Source organism: Phodopus roborovskii, unplaced genomic scaffold (genome assembly GCF_943737965.1).
Source record: "Phodopus roborovskii unplaced genomic scaffold, PHOROB, whole genome shotgun sequence".
In the NCBI taxonomy this organism is placed as follows: Eukaryota; Metazoa; Chordata; class Mammalia; order Rodentia; family Cricetidae; genus Phodopus; species Phodopus roborovskii.
This window is the reverse complement of record NW_026126434.1, coordinates 2,603,081-2,624,344: the sequence shown is the minus strand read 5'-3', so window position 1 is coordinate 2,624,344 and position 21,264 is coordinate 2,603,081. Positions and strand designations below refer to the sequence as shown.

The 21,264-nt window shown below is 50.7% G+C and overlaps 1 protein-coding gene and 1 non-coding gene across 3 annotated transcripts; both read right to left on the bottom strand.

The window, feature by feature from the left end:
* Positions 1-1,098: 1,098 nt before the first annotated feature.
* Positions 1,099-19,490, bottom strand: Pacc1 (proton activated chloride channel 1). Of its 2 annotated transcripts, XM_051186646.1 has the most exons (8): positions 19,323-19,490; positions 17,053-17,149; positions 9,853-10,062; positions 8,287-8,438; positions 4,752-4,894; positions 4,186-4,330; positions 2,924-3,031; positions 1,099-1,967 (listed from the first exon to the last, which is right to left on the bottom strand). In XM_051186646.1, the coding sequence occupies exons 1-8, from the start codon at positions 19,356-19,358 to the stop codon at positions 1,806-1,808; spliced, it is 1,053 nt and encodes a 350-aa protein (XP_051042603.1). In that variant the 5' UTR covers positions 19,359-19,490; the 3' UTR covers positions 1,099-1,805. The 2 variants fall into 2 exon arrangements, with proteins under 2 accessions (XP_051042603.1, XP_051042604.1); XM_051186647.1 differs by lacking the exon at positions 2,924-3,031.
* Positions 12,857-12,999, bottom strand: LOC127224424 (U4 spliceosomal RNA). Its single transcript, XR_007834704.1, has one exon. It is a non-coding gene; the product is annotated as a U4 spliceosomal RNA (small nuclear RNA).
* Positions 19,491-21,264: the final 1,774 nt, after the last annotated feature.

Below are 21,264 nucleotides of genomic sequence, written 5' to 3'. Positions count from 1 at the left end.
TAATTAAGATTAGGATGTTTGTGTTTCATGGGTTAGTAATCTAGTCATTTATTGAAATGTAACCATTTAAAGAATCTTTATAAAATCCCAAGCTTCAGGTCCCACTGTTCTAGGAAAGGTTTAGCATTAACATTAAAGCTAGATTATAACGTAGTTTCAACTAAACATCAGTTAAAAATGAGCAGGGGATTCTTGTTACTGTGGTAGCAACTTAGGCAGCCTCCATGGCCCTGGAAAAGCCTTCCTTGCAGCACAGTGGCTTTTAATTTTTGCTACATTTCTAGCCAGTGCACTTTGCTGGGCCACTGTGCCATCCAGTCACAGCACCCCCCCCCCCCAACAGAATAGAGGCTTGCCTTTCCAGAGAGTAAAGTTGAACTTTTACTCAGTCAATAGGCAAAAAATACTTCCTAATCATCTAAAGCAAATACAGGAAAAGTAAAGCTTTAGTGTTCACTGAGGCTGGTTTCATTAGGTATGTAACTATTAAAGTGATGTGCCACTAGGTGTTTTGTAAACAGGGCCCTGCATGCTAACCACACATTCTACCACTGGGGCTGTATTCTTGCCCCTAGACACGAATCCTTTAGCTTGTTTTTCATAATGTTTATGCTTGGCATTTGTACTATAATGGTATTTTGTAGCAGGGAATATTTCATTATACGTATAATTTCTAGGGATTCTGCCAAAACAGTTTCTTGCTGTTAAATTGGGAGACAAAATGCCCTCCTTATATACAGGTGAGCAAGTTTCCTTCTGATTCCCCAAGGCCTAATTGTGAATTCTTTGAGTGTTACCACAGTTCCTCTGGACACACAGTTTAGAAAAGACCTGGTCTGGGTTTTATGTAAGTGCCACTTGACAAAGTCTTGAAGGCCACCCTGTTAGGTGTCTCTGTAGAACACTGACCTATTGAGCAGATTATTCAGTGTCATCTATGTCCAGCTTACCTTCCCTGGAAGCAGTGGTGACATACCTTAAGGATCACAGCCATCGTGGTTCAGTCCAGACTCATGCTACCATTTGGGTTTAGCGGTCATAGTATGAACAAGTCCAGGATTGGTGCCTGTTGGTTTACTGGGTACTCAAACTCATTCCTTTTGTATTAGCCCAACTTTATTTATCTGTTAATGAAATCAAGATAGACTAAGTAGGTGCCTACTTATATACATCTGTGCTAACGCTTCCAACAGTGACCACTGAGCTCACACTGTTGTCCACATAGTCCATTAGAAATGTAATTGCTAGATTCTGGTATTCTTTAAAGTCTTATGTAAGGCTGGGCATGGTGATAGAGGCTTTTATTCCCGGCAATGGGAAAGCAGAGGCAGGCCTGGTCTACATAGAGAGTTCCACCAGGGCCTACATTTAAAATAGTCATCTAAGAACTGATAAGGTATTAAGTAACTACAGTGGATGGTGTGAAAGTCATGACAAATTTTGTATGCAGGGCATACCAGACCACTTTAAAAAAATAAATAAAAACTAAGGTAAAGTGGGAGTCTTAACCTGGAGCTTAACTATTTAATGGACAAATAGGAAGAAGCTGCCTTCCACAACCCTCTCTCCAAGGCACTGAACAGCTCTGTAAAAGGTCTGTTAATAATTTAAGGATTTAAATAAGTTTCAGGTTATTCACTGGGTGTTTGCCTGTGGGCTCAGAACAGCCTCCTCCTGGGCCAGGTTTGACCATCCAGTTTGAAAGACTGTCCTTCCCTTCAAGTGAGTACAGGATTGCTGGTGGCTCGGTTTGTCAACGGGAGGATAAGGCTTCCATCAGTTCGGAATGCTGTGACAAAGCAGCTTCAGCTTATGTGGTTTGTTGCTTGACCTCTTCTTTTTAGGTATCGTTTCCTGATTTTGATCATCCACTTCACACTTAGTTTGGCAAACTCAGCTGCTTTAAATAATGCAAGGAAAGCTCCACAGAGGAGTGCGATGGTGTTCCAAGGATTGGCCGTGATTATCTGTGGAACAGAAACAAAATTGGGGTTGGTTGGTTGACTTGCATTAACTTTGACTCTGTGTCTTGGATTTTAGAGCCACAGAGACACATGCCTCTATGTTTATTCAGGTCCTACAAATGACTCAAATTTCCCTAAAGTCTTCTCGTCTCAGTTACCTGTTTCCAGCTGGGTCCCCCATGCTCATCTTGTGGACTCTGCTACTAGGCCTCTGTTCCTTTCTTCCCCTGCTGGGGTGTTGTCCTGTCTGGACTTAATAACCCTCTCGGCTCAGCACTTTCTCCAGCCACTCAGCCAAAAACCTTTCTTTTGCCAAAGTTGTTTATACCACAGAGTCCTGTGACAGCTGTTTACTGTCTAGCAATGATTTAAAGCAATAGCTTTGTCCCCATTAAAGGCTCTCTTACTCCTAGGCAGTGCTAACGGACGGACTTGGCCTTGTGCATGCTGGATAAGCACATTTCCATGGAGTCTTCTCTCTCACCAAACTCAGGCAGAGTTCATACATTCTGGAAGTCCCATGTGTGGCTTTATAAAGCACTTGTAAGCTTGGTTCAGTGGAGTGGTCTAAGACAGGATAAGCCCCTGTTCTCATATGTGCATCTCTGCCCACACCTGTGCCTTTGAGGCTCCTATGACCATGACTCGGCCTTCAAGGATTCTACTTGAACCAAAATAAGCCTCTCATAACAGGTGTAGCTTAGCTTGAAAGACATTGTCGTACACACCTTACATGCATAGCCATAAACTCATTCCTTTCACCCTAGTTGTCTTAGCCTCAAGCCTTCACCTCTCACACAGAGCCTGGGCCAAACTTCAGAGTCATGGGTGACAGCAAAATAAATCCATTTCACAGAATCCATCCTGGATCTGACTTGTTCGTGTGGATTCTCTTCCCTGTTGCCATGATCATCTTAGGACATGATAAGGTGAGGAAGACCACTCTTAGCAGTACTTACATCCTGGACCTTCTGGATGAAGGGATCTTTCCATTCAAAGACCACAAAGAACAACTGAGTACTCTTCTCAGTGGGCGGCCTCTGGTCAATATAATTAACCACGCTGGTCTAGGATAGCACAGAGAGAGAATTAGCACTTCTGGACCTGGGAAGTAGGAGTGGAAGGGACTCAGTCATTGGCTCGCCTAATGGCATCTTCTGGAGAAGAAAAGTCAAGCCTCTTCTATAAGACCTCCTCGCTGGTACAAGAGCCAGCTGGGGCTTTATAGTTCTTGGGAAGAGAAAAGATTGAAATGCCTGATAGTGTTTCGAGTTGTTACCAAAACCTGCCATCAAATGTCAAGACTCACAGTTAAGCCATATTCCCAAATTTCAAAGTACTTGAGTCTTACGAGATAAGCAGTCTAATGCTTCAAGTCTCTAAATACTTAGTAGGTATACATGATAAGATCAGGCAGTAACTATGAAAGAAGCCATGTGAAAATAGTGGTGGAAAGACAGGTTCCAAAGGCTCAGGCCACCTCTGATCTTATGCTCACAGTGGCCACAGGAAGACAAAACTGAGGTTTATTGCAGGGCTGCCCGTGAGGTGACTAAGGCCTTGTGGGATGGGCAGTCATCTTACAATAGCATTTTGTAGTTTTGTTTTCAGGGTCTGTCACCACTTAAGGCAGGAAAAAATCCTGTCCCTTGACTAGACCTAGGGGCCAGGGTTCCACGTGCACAGAGAGTACGCAGCAAAAATCCACTTCAGCAGAGGCAGGGCCAGGTGGTCGTTGCTTGTGATAAAGCAGGCTCTCCAGGAAGCAAGCAGATCCCTTTCCATCCCACAGCCAGGCCTTTTCTGTCTTCCCCAGTTCTTCCCAGATCATAGCAATCCTCCTGCCTCAACACCCAGCATGCTCCTGGCTCCCGACTAAAGGACCAAAAGCTTTCTAACCAGCTCATCTCCTGCATCCTAATAGATCATCACACTCACATGTGCCTGTCCCCTCACCCACTGAAATCCCGGTGGCCTGGTCCCCCTAATCCACAAACCCTAGGAGCATCAGGGAAGTACTTCCCATGTCTATAGGCACAGATAGTTTTGTGGAGAACAAACAAGCAGCTGTGGGCTACCTTCAGCACATGAAGCCTTCACAAGGGCTACTAAAGATCCCTCATCCTAGGACTCCACCCAAAAGACCCTTCTTCCCCTCAAAGTCTCCCGCCACCACAGATTCCAGTGTAGAAATCACGTATGACAAGGAAACAGCCACTACCTCTTGCCGGAACTCAACAGCTTCACGCCCGTCCTCCTCTTTGGTCTTCACCAGTGACATCTTTACCCAGGTGCGGAAGCCTCCTGAGAACTTCCAGCTGGAGTAGGCGCTCTCGCAGGCCTGCATGAAGCCTGCCTTGTCTGGACTTGGGGAAGAGAAGGAGGTCCAGGTTAATCCAGGCCTGACAGCTGGAGCCCACTGGCCAAAATAAACTGTCAAGCTGGTTTCTTTTCTAGTACAATCAGGGGTTCCCTGTTCCCTTCTCCAGAATCTGGCTGCCTTCCCAGGGTTGTTGGTCAGTTAATATCAAAAATAGCATCGAACTTGGCTTCACCCCCATTTGGTTTCCAAACAGTTCTACGGTGAGAGGGCAGCAGCATGATCCCTGTCCTCCCCCATGGGCATACTCGTTCTCTCACAGTAATCCCCCAACAGCTCAGTTTCTAGAACCTCCCTGAGATACGGCTGAAGTATGGCCAGGCCTGCTCCCCCACCCCACCCCGACCCCGACATTTCCAGCATGGACATGCACAAGGCAGGAGACAGGCCCCATGAACTCTGAACACCTTTGCATGAACTCCTGGAAAGAGGAGAAGAGCAGATAGTCGATGGCACTGAAGTCCTCGCTGCTCTGGTTCAGGCCGAACTGGAGGAACACCAGCTCCCGCTTCTTTACTTCCTGTGGCCCCTGGACAATCAGGGCTGACTGCTGCAGGGACATGAAAGCCAGAGTCTTAGTGCTGGGGTCTACACACCTCCCCCCAATGTTCATATAGGCCCACAGCAGGTCACCCAGAGCCCAGCTGAGTGACACATGTCCCTTTTCACAGGCTGCCCACGCTATGGAACACCTTCACTGGGTTGCCTGTTACGTGTTGTGTCTCAGTTAACTGTTTATGAAGTCATCTACTGAATGGGAGGTTTTGATTCAATACCATGAATGAAGACTGTCCATTTTTTTCTTGTGCCTTCTGGATTGCCTTGCTAAGGTATGCCAATGCTTCAACATTCCCCAGTACACCCTGTCATGTTTTAAATCTTACATGTACATACTGCACATGCCTGGCTTCAGTTTTATGTGACACTGTCGGAAACTGGCTCCCAACTGGCCTCTTGCCTTCCTATGCCCTGCATACAGCCCAGGAATTCACTGGTCTGTCCCTGAGTCGGGACTGTGCTGCCAGTGGCATCACCCTGTTCAGTAAGGTGACTGTGGCCTGGGCCAGTCCCTCCCACATTATTTCTCCCATATCCTACTCTGTCTTCTAAATGTGCTTTAAACCTAGCTTTTAATGTCCAACTCGGCTCAGCAGGATGTTTCACTGACCTGATTAACCCACTTTCCCTCCCTCGCCTGTCTCCTTCCCTCGGGGAATAGGCATGTGTTCAAAACTGACCATGACAATGTGGACAGGACAGCACACGAGCCACCCTGCTGGGCCACCCATGTAGTAGTGCCTTTGTGACCCTGCCTGCTAATCAGGCTGCTCCATCAGGAAGCACGTTTCCACACAGGTTCTCTGACCAGCACACTTCGTCAGATGCAACTGGATGCTACGGGAGCTAGAAAAGCCCAAGAGCTTCACCTGTGTGTGGCAGGAACACCAGGCAGAGGAGACACACCAATCCTACAGACCGGAAAGGGAGTGGCCCTGGCTGTATGAAAGCAAATCATCAGCTACAGGCAAACCACCGTGAAATCCAGAGCACAGGAAACCATGAAGTCAACAAAAACCTGAAGACTTAGGCAATGTGAACCGACAAGACCCTCAATGGGGTCACAGGACTCGGTGGGCTCAGTAAGCTAGAGCCTGCACATTGACAGCTTACTGCAGTGTGAACAGGCCACCTCCCAGCCCTGGGTGGCTATCACCAAGGGTGCAGGGCAGCTATGAACATTCCAGTCATCCCTTGCCACACAGACCCTGGGTGGCTGTCTCCAGAGAGGCAGAGCAGCTGTGAGCACTCCAGTTGTCCTCAGCACATGGACACCCTGGTACATCTTACTTTGCCCTCGTTCCTTTTTCTGAGATGGAGCCTCACTGTGATGCTCAAAGTCCTCCTGCCTCAGCCTCCCAAGTGCCCCGGATGCTGGGTGCATACCCCACACCAGGCTCCTCATTACACCATTACATGCTGGGTTTTGCTCAGTGAACAGATGACCGGGGGGAAGAAACTTCTTTTGCCCCAGTACATCCCTGTCATGTTTTAAATCTTACATGTACATTCTGCATATGCCTGGCTTTAGTTTTATGTGACACACTGTCGGCAACTGGCTCCCAGCTGGCTTCCAGCTTTGGCTGGAAGGAACTGAAGAAGGAAGAAAATTAACCATCCCTCTCAAAATGGGAGGTGGTAACTGCATCTAACTTCCTTTACATGAAGACACCTTACTTTTGTACCCCTCATTTCACAGGTTTTATATTTAAATTATGAACCATTATAGCAGTACAATACCTTTGAGTTGAGTGTGAACAGCAGCCTCCAGGAAGAACACTAGTCCACAGGGGAGAGAAAGGGGTCCCCAGAACAGGCACAGCTGAACCCAGTGCCCCCATGCTTCTCAGAGGGAATGAGAGGTGGTGGAGTTCAGATGCCACTTCCCTGGCTGTGGTTTCCCTCTTCCTAACCAGATTCCGCTGGTTCCTTTCAGGTCATTATTTTGTGTTAGCTTTGTGGGAAATGTCCAGTGACACTAACTGTCCATTCTCAGTTAAGGGTATAGGATTCAGATGCAAATAGTGTGTCTGCCTAACACACCCCACCCATGGAAGCACTCTGGGCAGGGAGCACTTGAGGTTCCTACAGCAGTTCTGTCCCCACACCTGAACAGAGGGCCTTCCCTCAACCTGCTGACACCCAGAGAAACACTTACCCAGACAGCGTCCTAGGGAGGCATGCTCTAAATTCTGTCATTCAGTCACACTGAGCTGGGGCCAGAGGCTGGCACTGCTCAGCAGTCCTGTCCTGAGTTACCAGCCTTCTCTGATCAGCCAGCTTCATCAACCACTTCCAGTCACTAGCTCCTCCAGCCTTCTGGTCTACCAGGGTTCAGGGATGTCCTCATGCCCTATCCTATCCTGTTTTACAAGTAGAAATCATTTTGTCTGGCTTCAGGAGGTGACCTGGGAACACTCAACTGTCTCAGTGCAGTCCCTTCATCTTTAACTTACAGTGGTTCCTCTCACCTGAAGGAGCAGAACAGGCCCCACAGCACAACACTCACTATCCTCTGCTTCTGCCCCTAGACACATCTCACCCACTCCTGCAAGGCCCTCTAAACCACCCCCACCATCCCCTGCCCAGATGCACAGAGCAGGGTTGATTCTCTATCTCCATGGTCAGTGTCTTAGTCATTGTTCCGTTGCCATGAAGAGACATGACCAAGGCAACTCTTCTTATAAAAGAAAGATGGGGGCTTGCAGCTTCAGAGGTTTAGTTCACTATCATCATGCCAGGGAGCATGGCACTATGCCTGCTGGAGAAGTAGCTGAGAGCTACATCCTGGTCCACAAGGATGGAGAGAGCAAGCTGCTAGGCCTGGCATAAGCTTTTGAAACCGTAAAGCCCACCCATAGTGACACACCTCCTCCAACAAGGCCACACCTCCTAATCCTTCCCAAATGGTTTTAACAGCTGGGAACCAAGCATTCAAATATTAGGGGCCTATGGGAGCCAATATCATTCAAACCACATCAGCAATGTCCTATGTCCAGAAAGCTTTTGTTCTGATGGGAAGCTTTCATATGGGCCCCTCCATCCCTTTTAAAGGAGAAAAAAAGCCAAGACTAACAATGCAAAGCCACGCCCCTGCCTGAGAACACTGCCTGGTCAAACTACAGGTTCCTAGGCCCCATCCACAGGAATGGTGACAACTCCCGGAAAGTGGCACTTTCAGTGTCACTGATAACTACAGGCAGACTCACCTGCAGCCCTGCCACCCTCCCATTAGCAGGAAGCCCTAAGGGTCATCAGCCCCGAGGGCACATACCTCATACCTACCAGGGACCAAGAGCCTAGCCTACATGCTTTAAGAAAAGGAAGGTTATAATCCTTAGAGGATGTGGCTAACAGAGCACAACCCAGGGAAACCGCCATTACCATGGTATGATTGGAGAAGGGATGCGTGTAATTGATTCTCTGGGTAGTGCAGTTCCTGTCTCCAGGCTGGCCAGGGCTGGCAAGAGGTGGGATGACCTCATAGTGATGCTTACAGCTGAGCAGCTGAGCCTGACCAGGGTATAGGGCAATCCCTGGAACAAACAGAAACCAGCAGGTGTCAGAAGTCACAGCCCTGAGCACCCCACATCACCTCACACCTACCTCCTTGGGAAAAGGGGTGGAGGCACAGGCTCAGCCCTACTCCAATGGAGAGCACACACCACCTCAGTCACCCCTCACCCTGCCTGGAATGCGGTTTCCAGGGCTCACGACATTCCCACCAGAGCACCTCATGGCACAGTGCTGCCTCCCAGGCCCCCGCTAACTGGTGCTGCAAAGGCTCTGGGCTGTAGGGTTCCCCAGAGAGCATTTTTGTGCTCTGCCAGGAACTCCAAAGAACACACACCACACAGAGTGTCGTGTGTGTGCTCAACTGAGGTTCCCAGCCTGGGATGAAAGAGCAGAAATGCTGAGGACAACATGGTATTGAGGAAAAGCTGACAGATGCAAGTAAACACTACCAGAAAGGCCCACAAAGGGTCTGGACACAGAAAAGCCAGGGCAAGAAGCAATAATCAGGCCTGGCTGCAGAGTGATGTCTGGGAGGGAGAACTCCCAACTTTGGTTCTAGCCTATGGGCAGGATGTCCTGGTGTCTGTCACTTGGGGCCAGAGCAAGTGGCACACTCATGGTGGCAGGAGTTCACATTCCTTCTCTAATGCAACATACAGGGCCAGCCGGATCACCCACTCTGGCAGACAGTAGTCCTCGGGATCAGTCATCCCAACGTGCAGAGAAAAGTACACAAGCAACCTGGAACTCTCCAGGGCTAGGCCCTACCTGAGTGTGTGCACCCTCTAGCCCTGAGTGTGTCCTTCATCTGCTACCACCTGCTCCTGCCTGGCAGCAGTAAGAGTGGCCCCACGGGCTCCTATGTTTGAATGCTTGGCTCCCCAGTTGGCAGGACTGTTTAGGAAGGATTAGGAGGTGTGTCACTAAGAGCGGGCTTGAAGTTTCAAAAGACTGATGCCACTCCCAGGATACTCTCTGCCTCCTGCTTTCCATTCCAGCTGTGAGATCCCAGCTGTTCCTGTGGCCATGCCTCTGCTCCACCATCATAGCCTCTAACCCTCTGAAACTGTAAGCCAATTAGATGCCTTCTTTTATAAGTTGCCTTGGCCATGCTGTTTTGTTACAAAAATGGGTAAGTAACTAATACACCACCCTCTTCCCTGACCTTCAGCTCCAGCCAGACTACTTACCTGTCTCCCAAGAGGCCCACCACCTCCCTATAGACACCCAGGGCCCTGCTCCTCCTCCTAACAAAACCTGGCTCTCATGCTACACTCCCTTCCCACCCAGAGCTGATGGCTTTCAGGTGCATGTCTACAACTGAACCCTGTCTGCTCCACTCTGTCTGTGCTGGGAACGGTGGCTGAGGGAGGTAGGGCTTGCTAAGCAGAACCCCAGAGCTGGAGCGCTGACGCCCGACCCAGCAGGCCATACCTGGAGCATCGTAGCGGTCCACCTCCTTGTACGACACGGACATGACAGGGTGCTTGAGCTTTTCTCGGAAGTCTGTGATGGTCTGGTAGACCAGGAAGACAGCCACAGCCATGAGCAGCAGGTAGATAAAGATGAGCAGCACGGAGAAGACGTTCTTCAGGCAGGCCTTGCTGAAGCGGATGCTGCTGGAGGCAGACTCGCTGTCTACACCTGCAGACAGGACAGCAGAGAATCAACAAGCAGCCAGCAATGGTCTGCTTCCTTGAGGCCCTCACCTACCTTATGGAGGAGGCAAGGATGCCCTCATCACAAAGGGTACCAAGAAACATCACCTCCATTCCTCCCCTCCTAGCTACCAACGTCTCAGTCAGTCAGGCCCACATAGTCTCCTTTCCCCCGCTTAACTTTCCCATCTTTCAATCCTGGAACTGCTCACATCTGTCATTCCTAGACTTATTTTGAAGCACTTTTCATAACCACCGTACCCTGCTTTCACTTAGAAATGCCCTTTCCCAAGGAACCTTCTCTCGGTGGCTAATCTGACTGGGTCCCTCTGCTATGTGATACAGACACCATACAACCAGCAACCATGTCTAATAAGATAGACTGTGTCCTCTCAAAACATGAGCCAAATAAATTCCTTCTACCTTAAAGTGTTTCCTGCCCAGAGACCAGCACTGTAGCACCTTGCCCTCAGACAAGGGCACCAGGTATGTGTGTGCATGTGTGTGCCGGGGTTCCCTGGTAAGAGCCACATGGGATGGTGCTTGCTATGGCAGCCTGGCTCACCTTCCCATGGTGTTTCTGCCCTTCAGCTCACACCACAGCTTCCTGAGGAAAAGGCCAGCTATCTCTGTGGCAGTGGCCTCCAATAGGGACCGATGTGGTCACACCACCTGCCTCAGATGACAACCATAAGATCTGAACAATGCATTGAAATTTAATGAAGGCATTAAAGAATGGGCAGACGCAGGCTGACAGTGCAGAGAATCTACACTGGAGAGAACGGCCCCGTGAGATGCTTCGGTGCCTAACTTCTTGCCTGAAGGTTTATACTAACCCCTAATGACATGGTTCAGGGTGACAGGGTTCAGGGCTGAAAGTGAAGGGGAGATCCCGAGAGTAGGTCAGTCCCAGAGAGGTGAGATCCCTAATTATGCAAATAATTGATATGCCCAAATGGAGATCCCAAGGGCTGGGTGAGCAGATCTGAAGCATGAAGAGAAATGAGTGATTCCAGCTGCTACCACGGAAGGCAGTCAAACCTCAGCACATCTGCCTTGCCATGCTACCTATAGCTGATCTCCCCACATCTGCCCAGGAGAAACACCTCTGGAGCCTAAGGCTTTCAAGAGACGACTGACCCAAGGGGGAGGACCCAGGTGGGAGGACTGTAGAGGGAGGGATGACCTGCAGTCAAAGTGCGCACCATCTGCCAATGGGCTGCGCAGATAGGAAGTGCCCTGAGGAGAGAGCAGCATGGCATGCCTGCTTTCTGAATGAGCACTGCCAGCCCTTGCTAACTCCTCCCTAACTCCAGCTTCCCAGGCCTTCTGAACGAGACAGACCACCAGCAGCTCTCTAGGAAGTCTCCAGGCTCCTAGCATGGGGGGGGGGAGGGGACCACCAACACAACACGGGGCCAGACTGCTGATACACCAAGCTCTGTGGACTAAGCAGCTACCAGGTTCTCTGCCTCTCCTGTAGGCAGACAGACATGGCTGAACTTTATCATGTAGGCCAGTCTAACAAATGCTCTTTCTCTCTCTCTCACACACACACACACACACACACACACACACACTCTCTCACTCACACTCTATTCTGTTCTCACCTTACTCATTCTATTCTGTTCACCTAAAAGAACATGGCTAATACACCAGTGTTCAATTTAAAAATTACTAGACATGAGGGGTAAGAGGGATGGCTCAGCAGTTAAGATCACTGGCTATTCTTACAAAGAACCTGGTTCAATTCCTCGTACTGATGAACAAAGGCTTCAGGAGTTCAAACAGACATGACTAGGAGAGATCTCCACCATGGAATTGTTTCAGCTGAAGCACAGGGGTAATTATGTGACACAAAACATCAGCTTCCAAAATTTAAGACTTTTATTTTGGGGTATGTATGCCCTGTATGCTGGGGAAGGTTCCTACAAGGACCAGAAGAGGGCGCTGAATCTCCCAGTTAGAGTTACAGATGATTGGGAGGGGCCCCACATAGGTGTCAGGAAACAGACTCAGTTGCTCTGAAAATTCTAAGTGGAAGAATAAAATCAGCGGGAGTCAAGTGTGGTAGCCCAACTCTGTAACCCAAGCAACCAGAAAGCCAAGAACCAGGAGATCTCAAGGCTGGTGTGGACTTGTGACCCACTGTCAAAAAGGAGCTCCCAATAGCAAACATCTACATCAACACAGGGAACCTGGGGTACAGAGACACTGCAGGGACACTGGCCCTTGCTCTATCACAAGGGCCAGATCCTGATCCCACAGAGGAAGCCAGACTGAGGGGAGCAGGGGTAGACAGTTGCTGGGGATTGCTACCTTCTGGCCTAAGCCAAGAAACATGAATTCCCAGCTCCAGGGTAGACCCTGCCTCAAAGTAATAGATGACAGTCATTGATACAGGAGAATATGCAATACCCTCTTCTGGCCTACATGCAGGCATAGGCGCACACATTCACACACAGTAAGAATGACCAGGGCACAGTGGCTCAGGAGTTACAAGCACTTGCTGTTCCAGAGGACCCCAGTTCCATCCCCAGCACTCACTTCAAATGGCTCACAGCTACCTAGAACTCCAGCTTCACTGGATCTAACACACCCTCTTCTGGCCTTCATGGGCAGTTTCGCATATACATATGCACATATAAATAATAAATAGAGCCTAATGGTGGTGGCACACACCTTTAATTCCAGCACTTGGGAGGCAGATTTTTGTGAGTTCCAGGTCAGCCTGGTTTACAGAATAAGCTCCAGGACAGCCAGAGCTACACAGAGAAACCCTGTCTCAACACTCTCCACCAAAATAATAAATCTCAAAACATGTTTAAATAGGCAATTTTTGTTTTTGGTTTTGTTTTTCAATTAGTAATAATCACGCCTTGGATAAACCTCATTGGCTATGATACTGCCATTGCCCAAAGCTTTTGGTTTTGTTTTTCAAGACAGGATTTCTCTATAGCTTTGAAGCCTGTCCTTGAACTTGCGCTATAGACCGGGCTGGCATCTAATTCACAGAGATCTGCCTGCCTCTGCCTCCCAAGTGCTCAGATTAAAAGCGTGTGTCATCACTGCCTGACTCAAATAATGCTGCACCTCAAGGAAGCAAATCCAGGGTCTCAGGGATGGCCCAGCAATTAGAACACTTGTTGCTCTTGCAGAGGATGAGCTGATTTCCAGCATCCACACAAGGGGCAGACAGCCACCTGTAACTCCAGCCCAAGACAATCCAATGCCCTCTGCCAGCTTCCTCAGGCACACACATGCATAGTGACACAAATTAAAAATAAAAATTTAGGTTGATGAAACAACGAATTTCTTTAAAAATTTAAAAAACTAAATCTAAAGTTAGGAAAACAGAGATCAGAGAACATGTAGATGCTAAAGAAACAAAATGCAGGGCTGGGGATGTCACTGGTCACAATTTCGATCCCAGCACTCAGAAGGTGCAAGCAGGAAGATGGGGAGCTAAGGCCAGCCCCCCTATATAACAAGGACAGCCTGAGATACATCAACCCCTCAAAAACACAAAAACATGAAGAAAGAGCTATATTATGAGACTCACCGATACACCAATGTACCTGGAGAAGATGAAATCAGGTCTAGTTACACAAGCCAAGAACTGGAACCAACCTAAAGGTTAGGGCTGGGGAGATGGCTCAGCCAGCCAATCACACAGGTGGATCTGAGTCCAATCCTAGGACTGTAAATGTAAAGAAGCCATGTCTGGAGGGCCATGCTTGTGATCCCAGAGCTGGAGAGATTGAGAAGACATCTCTCTGGGAACATGCTGGCAGGGAGTCTTGCCTACACAGTACACTGAGCTCCTGGACAGTGAGAGACCCTGTCTCAAAAGAATAGAGACAGGAGAGGCAAGGATCTACAGGACCCCAAGAGACCCAATTATGGCAAATCAAGTCTGGAAGCTCAGAAATTTAAAAACACCCACACAAGGCAATATACCTCCTGGTGTGCATCCTCAGTGGTTGGTAAGGGGAACTAGGTCACAAACTATTTGGTCACTCTGGTGTGGTAGATTGATTACAAGATAGCAATCTAGGAGCTTCCCGGGAGTCTGATGGCTCCCTGCCTTGTGAAGTAAATACCAATCAGAAGAGAACAACAGTGAAGACATTCCATATATTTATGCAGATAAACCAAAACCTCAGGGTAGGACAAGTTCCAAGTCATCCTCAGAGAGTTGAAGACCAGCACGGACTACCTAAAACCTTATCTAAACAGGAAGTTTAAATCTTCATTTGTGATGTGGATGATCTACAAACAGATACAGGCCCAGAAAGGCAAACATCACACAAGCTCACTCAGGCAGAAACAGCTGACCTCACCAGTGGAGAAAGAACAGTGAGGGCCAGAAATAGGGAGAGGAGCATGTGAGCCCACAGGTTCTCAGACAAGAGACAGGAGCTGTGTGCCCCGAGGTCCTCCTGCACGCTCTTACCACAAAGTAGTAACATTGCATGGGACGATGTGCTAGTTACCATGCTGGGATCGTCACAGAATGCACACAGGTGCTCAAGTATCACAGCAAACCCTGCAAATATGGACAATCCTGTGTCAATTTAAAAACAAGCCACACCAGGAAGACAGCTTCGTGAACAAAGACACTTGCAAGCCCAACAGCCTGCGTTCAATTCCTGGAGCCACCCGTAGTGAGATGGGTGTAGTGGGGACAGGTGCGGACATGGCCTGTGACCAGGGAGAATTAGGTCTGGGGTCAATGACCCTAGAGCCTCTCTTACTTCCTGGTGGGAGACAGAGCATCCAGAGGCATGGATGGAACCTGCTGGCGGTCATCTGTCTCTGTTGTAAGTGATTTCTCCCTGAATAAACATCCATCAGCCTATCTGTTTTCCCCGATGCTTATTTTTCCATGATACCCACTGTCACCCTCTCTCACACAATACATGTTTAAAAAGAAGAAGAAAAAAAACCACCAATGAGACAGTAGGGCTCAGAGCGCCTGAGTCTGCGGCCCTCATCTACAAAATGAGAACATCACTTTGCAGAGTTCTTGTGAGAATTAGGGGGAAGGGGTTGGAGGGGGATGGCAGAACCTGGCATGGAATAGCAGTGGGAAATAGTAGCCACTTTGCCTTCTTCCTTGCTCTCCTCTAAGCTATGAGCAGAATCACAGGACTTCTCCCCACAGACAGAGGAACCAAAGGAACAGAGCCCTCCTCCCAGCTCACCTGAGGAGAGGGGACCACACGGGGCTCCGTCCACTCACACCCCCACCCACCCACCCAACCACCTACCCACACCCCCATTCACCCACCCACCCCCACCCACACCCACCCAGCCACACCCCCACTCACCCACTCACACCCACCCACCTACCCACCCACCCACACCCCCACTCACCCACCCACCCACACCCACACCCACCCACTCACACCCCCACCCACCCACCCAACCACCTACCCACACCCCCACTCACCCACCCACACCCACCCACCCACCCACACCCACCCCCACTCACCCACCCACCCACACTCACCCCCACCCCCACCCACTCACACCCCCACCCACCCAACCACCCACCCACCCACTCAAACCTACTCACCCCCACCCACACCCACTCACTCACACCCCCACCCACCCACCCACCCACCTACCCAGCCAGCCACACACCCACTCACTTACACCCCCACACACCCAGCCACACCCCCACTCACCCCCACCCACACCCACTCACTCACACACCCACCCACCCACCCACACCCCATCCACCCAATCACCCACCCCCACCCAGCCACACCCCCACTCACTCACACCCCCACACACCCAGCCACACCCCCACCCACTCAAACCCACTCACCCACACCCCCACTCACTCACCCACCCACACCCCCACACACCCAGCCACACACCCACTCACTCACCCAGCCACACTGACTAGCCAAGGCTAAGGTGAACAACTGTGTCTGTGTCACCAGGCTTCATTGGAGAACAGACATGGTGACAGCAGTACTGCAGGGGACAGGGACCGTATTGGAGGGTGGGGTGTGATCCTGTCAAGCGGGGAGTCAAGGAATGATTAGGCATTAACTAGGAGAGGAAGGGAAGCGCTCATCTCACAAGCCTGGCAACCTGAGTTCAAACACAGGAGCCCAAGTTAAAGGTGGACAGCGAGAACTAGGTTCATAGAGTTGTCCTCCAATCCTCCACGCACACGCCATGGCCTTCATACATATTTCCGTTTTAATAATTTCAGCAATAATTTCCGTTTTAAAGGGGTTGGATGAAGAGGTGGCTCAGTGGCTAAGAGCACTCCCTGCTCTTACAGAGGACCCAAGTCCCCCTTTCCCAGCATCCACGTCTGGTGCTCATGCCACCTCAGCTCCAGCTCCGGGGAGCCTGATGCTCTCTTCTAGCTTCCTCGGGCACCCTCACACGTGTGGCACACTTACACAGACACATACACACATAAAAACAAGTCTTTGGAAAAGGAGATTGAGAATTTCAGAGAGAGAGAGAAAACAACGAAGGTGGCCTCTGCTGGGCAGATGGGCTCTAGGACACAGGCCTGGGTCCAGGAAATCACTGGGCTGATGAGGGTGGAGGCAAGGGAGGTAAACCCAAGCAGAGACTGAAACAGGGGCCCAGGCCTAGGTGAGCTTTCCCACCAGGTAGCAGTGCCGGAGAGGCCTGACAGGAGCTCTGAGACATGACCAGGACATTAGAGTCAGTCATGCCGGGCAGCCCCTCCTCAGGGAGGAGGGAGGTCCTGGCCTCAGGAACTAGTTCAAACCCACCATCAAGAATGCAGACCTTGACTGGGCACACACATTCTCCATCCAGAGGCTGATTAAATATGTAGAGCTTTAGAGCTGGAGCAGACCTTGAGAACCAACAAGTGTGGGGGAGAGGAGGCTGCTACTCCCTCGGCTGGCAAGGCGCCTGGACTGGGCCTCTGACCGCATGACAGAGGCAGCAACAGCCCCCTAAACCCACTTACCCGGCAAGACCCCTGGACCTTGGACTTGGACTGGCTCCGGCTCGCGTTCGTCCGCCTGCTCTGAGTTCTCAACGACCTGGTCCAACTCCTCACTGAGCTAAAGGAGAAGAATGGGGTTAGCTCAGCTGAAACAGTCTTGCCTTTCCCAGGCTAAAAAGCAGAAGCTGCCATTCACATAATTGTCACGCTTGCACAAAGACCACATGACACAGGATGGGTTGAGATGTTCCACTATATTCTCTCACAGCCTGAGGCTGAGAAACTACAGTTTCCAGCAGGGTTGGTTCTCTGGAGTTGGGAGGGAGACCTGTTCCCAGCCTCTCTCCTAGATTCTGGTGACAGCCAGCAATCCCTGGCATTCTCATATCTAACCACTGCCTCCATCCTCACAAGGTCCCCATACAGTGTGTGGCCCTCTGGAGGTGCATCTTTATGGACACTCAAACATGCTGGATTTGGGGCCCAGTACAACCTTGTCTTTGTGTGATACACCTGAATGACTATTTCCAATGCCAAACAAGCTAAGTACTGGAGTTACACTTCAACATCTCCCACTGGGAAACACCAACCCACAGCCAGTCAGTCAATGAAGCAGGAGTCATACCACCTTGGTCTAGTCCCAAAACCCACTGTCTTAATCACTTCCCAGATGAAGAGGAAACGTGGCTTAGAGTCCGCTCAGAGAGAAATGAGAACAACGAAGCTGGAGTCAGATCTGTGTGGGACACAAAAGCCCACGATGTGCGGGAGAAGGCAGAACAGGGGGAGGGATGTGCAGGTAACAAGCATTAATTAATTAGCAACCCCATCATCATTCTCACCTGAACTGTCAGATAGGGGAAACCTTGGCTTTCAGAAAGCAGAGATTAGGGTAAGCGTTCGAGGCAGATGAAGTCAGTTTGGAGTGATTCCATCGTCCAACTGCGAGGGGCAATAGCTTTTCCCAGGTTCAACGTGTGGTCAAGTTAAGTTACAAGGTACTTACCCCCTACCCAGACAGGGTCTCATGTAACCCAGGCTGGCTTCAAACTCATTTCCTCCTCTTCTATGTCCACCTATTATGTGCTGGGCTTAAGCACTAAGCAGGCGCTGCTCCAACTCAGCTGCAAACACCTCCATCCCTCAGGGATCTTTCAAATTCATCCCAGATGATTTAAGTTAAAAAGTGTCAAGAGAGACAATGGTCTCAGGAAGACTGGAACTCCTTAGACTAAGCCAGCCAAGCCTGGCCCAAGTCACCTTAACCCAGGACTGGCGACACCGCCCCCCAACTCCCGGTCCTGACACACCGCAGCCATCAGAAGCCTTTGCCTGTTCCCTGCCAAACTTTTCATTGTGCCCCATCCTGGAGCGCCAAAACCTCTCCTCAGCAGAGTCAAGTCCACTCTCACAACCAACCCAGGCAAGAAAGACGCGGGCCAATCTTTAGGTAGTCTTCCTGGGACTTCAAAACAGACCCGAAGAAGGCCCTTCTAGAGCATTCCACCCGATGGGCATGGCTCCTGGGAACACCCGGTTCCACCTGTGGCCTTGCTCTTCAAGCAGGACAGCAGCCCGTGCTTCAATACATTATCTTCTAACCCCTGATAAGTAAGGAGACACCCACCATATATGGCTGGACCGCGGTCCTCTGAAGCCAAGACCCCCAGACTCCCCAGAAGCAGGCGCTGACTGCATCCTGTTATTCACTCGGGGTCACTAACTCAAACAGGCGCTGTGCTCAACACTCGGTCAACTCGTTTGGAGACCGTCAGTTTCCAGTGTGGCCAGAGTCTCCGTGGATGGAGATGGCCACAGAGCCCAGCTGCTGAGCTGTGGAAACCTGCTCAGAAGCTTGGGCTGCTCCGGTTGGACAAGGTCTAACGGTGTGGGGCGGCTGCACCGCCTCGAGCAAACCTGGAGAGTCATGGCAGATGGCCTAGGATGCGACGCCACAGGCAGACTCCCAGGGTAGGGCCGGGCAGCCCCTCGCCAGAGGAGCACAAGGGGCCCTGGGCGAGCGCGACTCTGCAAGGGGAAACCCGAAGCTCGGGCGACAGACAAAGAGCTGCAAGGGTCCCGGGGCGGTGGAGGCGGCCGGGAGCCACTGAGGGACGGCCGGTCACGCGCTCTCCCCACGGTCAGAGCCCAGAGTCGCTGTCATCGCGCGTGCGGGGACCATGCAGCGGCTCCACCTGCTGCTGAGCCCGCACGCATGGAGTGCCAATCACCGACCTGGGGTCGTGGTGCCCTGCCCGCCCCCCGCGCGCGCCCGCTCGCCCGCCCCGCACCTCCTGGTAGGATGTGGAGAGGTCCTGTCGGATCATGGCACTAGCCCGCTGCGGCTCACCCGGGACCTCGACGCCGCAGCGGAGGAGCGCGCTTCGAGACGTGCCCGCTCCACTAAACTAGACCCGCTCGCGTCTACCGCAGAAGACCAGGCGTGGCGGTGCTCTGCGCATGCGCACCTCCTGCTGCCGCCGGGCCCACGCGGGCGACGCTGGGAGTTGTAGTTCTTTGTGCCGGGAGAGGCTGCGAGAAGAACCAGTTGGGCTCAGCCTCCTGCCAGAGAAGTAAACACAGAGTCTTACACTTCCTTTCTTTGTCGAGCAGAGGAACCGGGTGCTTGAGTGCTGAGTGGCACGGGGTCCAGGTCAGCTGGGCTGGAGCGTCCAGTAACGGGAAGAGGAAACTTGGCCTTGTGGTTTATAATGGTAATAAATGTCCAAGCTCTCCGTGCACTTATGTCTTGATCCTTCCAGGCATCCTGCAACGGGAACATTTTTCTTACAGATTAGGAAATGGAGGTGCTGGGGATACCTTGTATCAGAAAGGATAGGGAGAGGGTGGTGACTAAGAAGTTATTTCATCTGGGAAAGGACCAACAAAATTCAGGGAGGCGGGGGCTGGAGACAGTCTCTCACTTTGTAGCAACTGTGTGTGTCTCAGCTTCCCAAGTCCTAGGATTACACCATTTTCCAATTCATATGATCTTTATTCTCTCTCTCTCTCTCTCTCTCTCTCTCTCTCTCTCTCTCTCTCTCTCTCTCTGTGTGTGTGTGTGTGTGTGTGTGTGTGTGTGTGTCTGTCTGTCTGTCTGTCTATCTGTCTGTCTGAATATATAACTGTACTCCTTGTGTGCAGGTGACCATGGAGGGACCGAGAAGGCATCACACACATTGCAGCCTCCTATGTAGTGCTGGGAACCAAACCCAGGTGCTCTGCAAGATTAACAAGTGTAAACTGCTTAGCCATCCTTCAGCAGTTTCCATCATTCTGTCTGGCTCTGCCCCCACCCACGATTTTCTCCATGTTCTGAGCCCTGCTTTCATCTACCACTACAGCCAACACAGCAGTATCACAGTAACTTGTGAGAAGCAGAAAGGACCGTTCTGCAAACACCCACATACCTGTTCAGCCTTAAGCCACAAGCTCTAAAAGTGGGGAGAATGTCTGTGCTGTGACTGGGTGGATTCGAGGACCACATCTTCCTCCTCTCACTGCCTAGAGCCACTCAGCTGTGAAGCAGACAGAGGCTGCTTATTGAACCTCAGCGAGGTGCCCCCTGCAGCTGCAGCTTGGCCCTGCCCCAAGCTACTCATGACACTTGACTCCTTCCCCTCTCAGTGGCAAGCACAGTGGCACCAGTCACATCAGGGCAGCCTGGATGGAACTCTGGAAGTGCTCCTCTTTGGGAGGTCTTGTATCTCAAGGTGTTTACCAGCAGCAGCTGGAAGTGCCCCCTCTAGTGTCAACAGCTCTCACCCAGGCCTGAGTAACAGGATCCTTAGCTACAGGGTCCTGTTTTACTTGTAGTTCTTACATACACCTAGATACCAGGACCCTTCATTCTGCCTTGAAAGCAGCCCATATTTCAGCTCCCTAAACTTAGGGAGTCTGAGACCCTTGGCCCTCAAGGCATGACAGCTCCCGGAAGTCTTCCAGTAACCAGGTGCTACCGTTTCTCTTTTCAGACTTGCTTTCTCCAGCCTTGCTCCTGACTCTCTTGTCATCCTTGTTCCTGTGCTGGCCATGCACTCCAACTGCCCAGTGACTTCTCCTTTAGCTGCCAAGCAGCTAGCTATCTTGCTGCTTTTGCAGCTCAGACTTCTGATTGCTCGACTTTGGTTGTTGTTGCTGCTGCTGTTTCTGTCTCTACTGCTGCTGGCTTCCTGTTCCTAGCACTGCCTGCCCCACTGAAAGTAGGCAGACAGGATCACTACGGATAGCTTC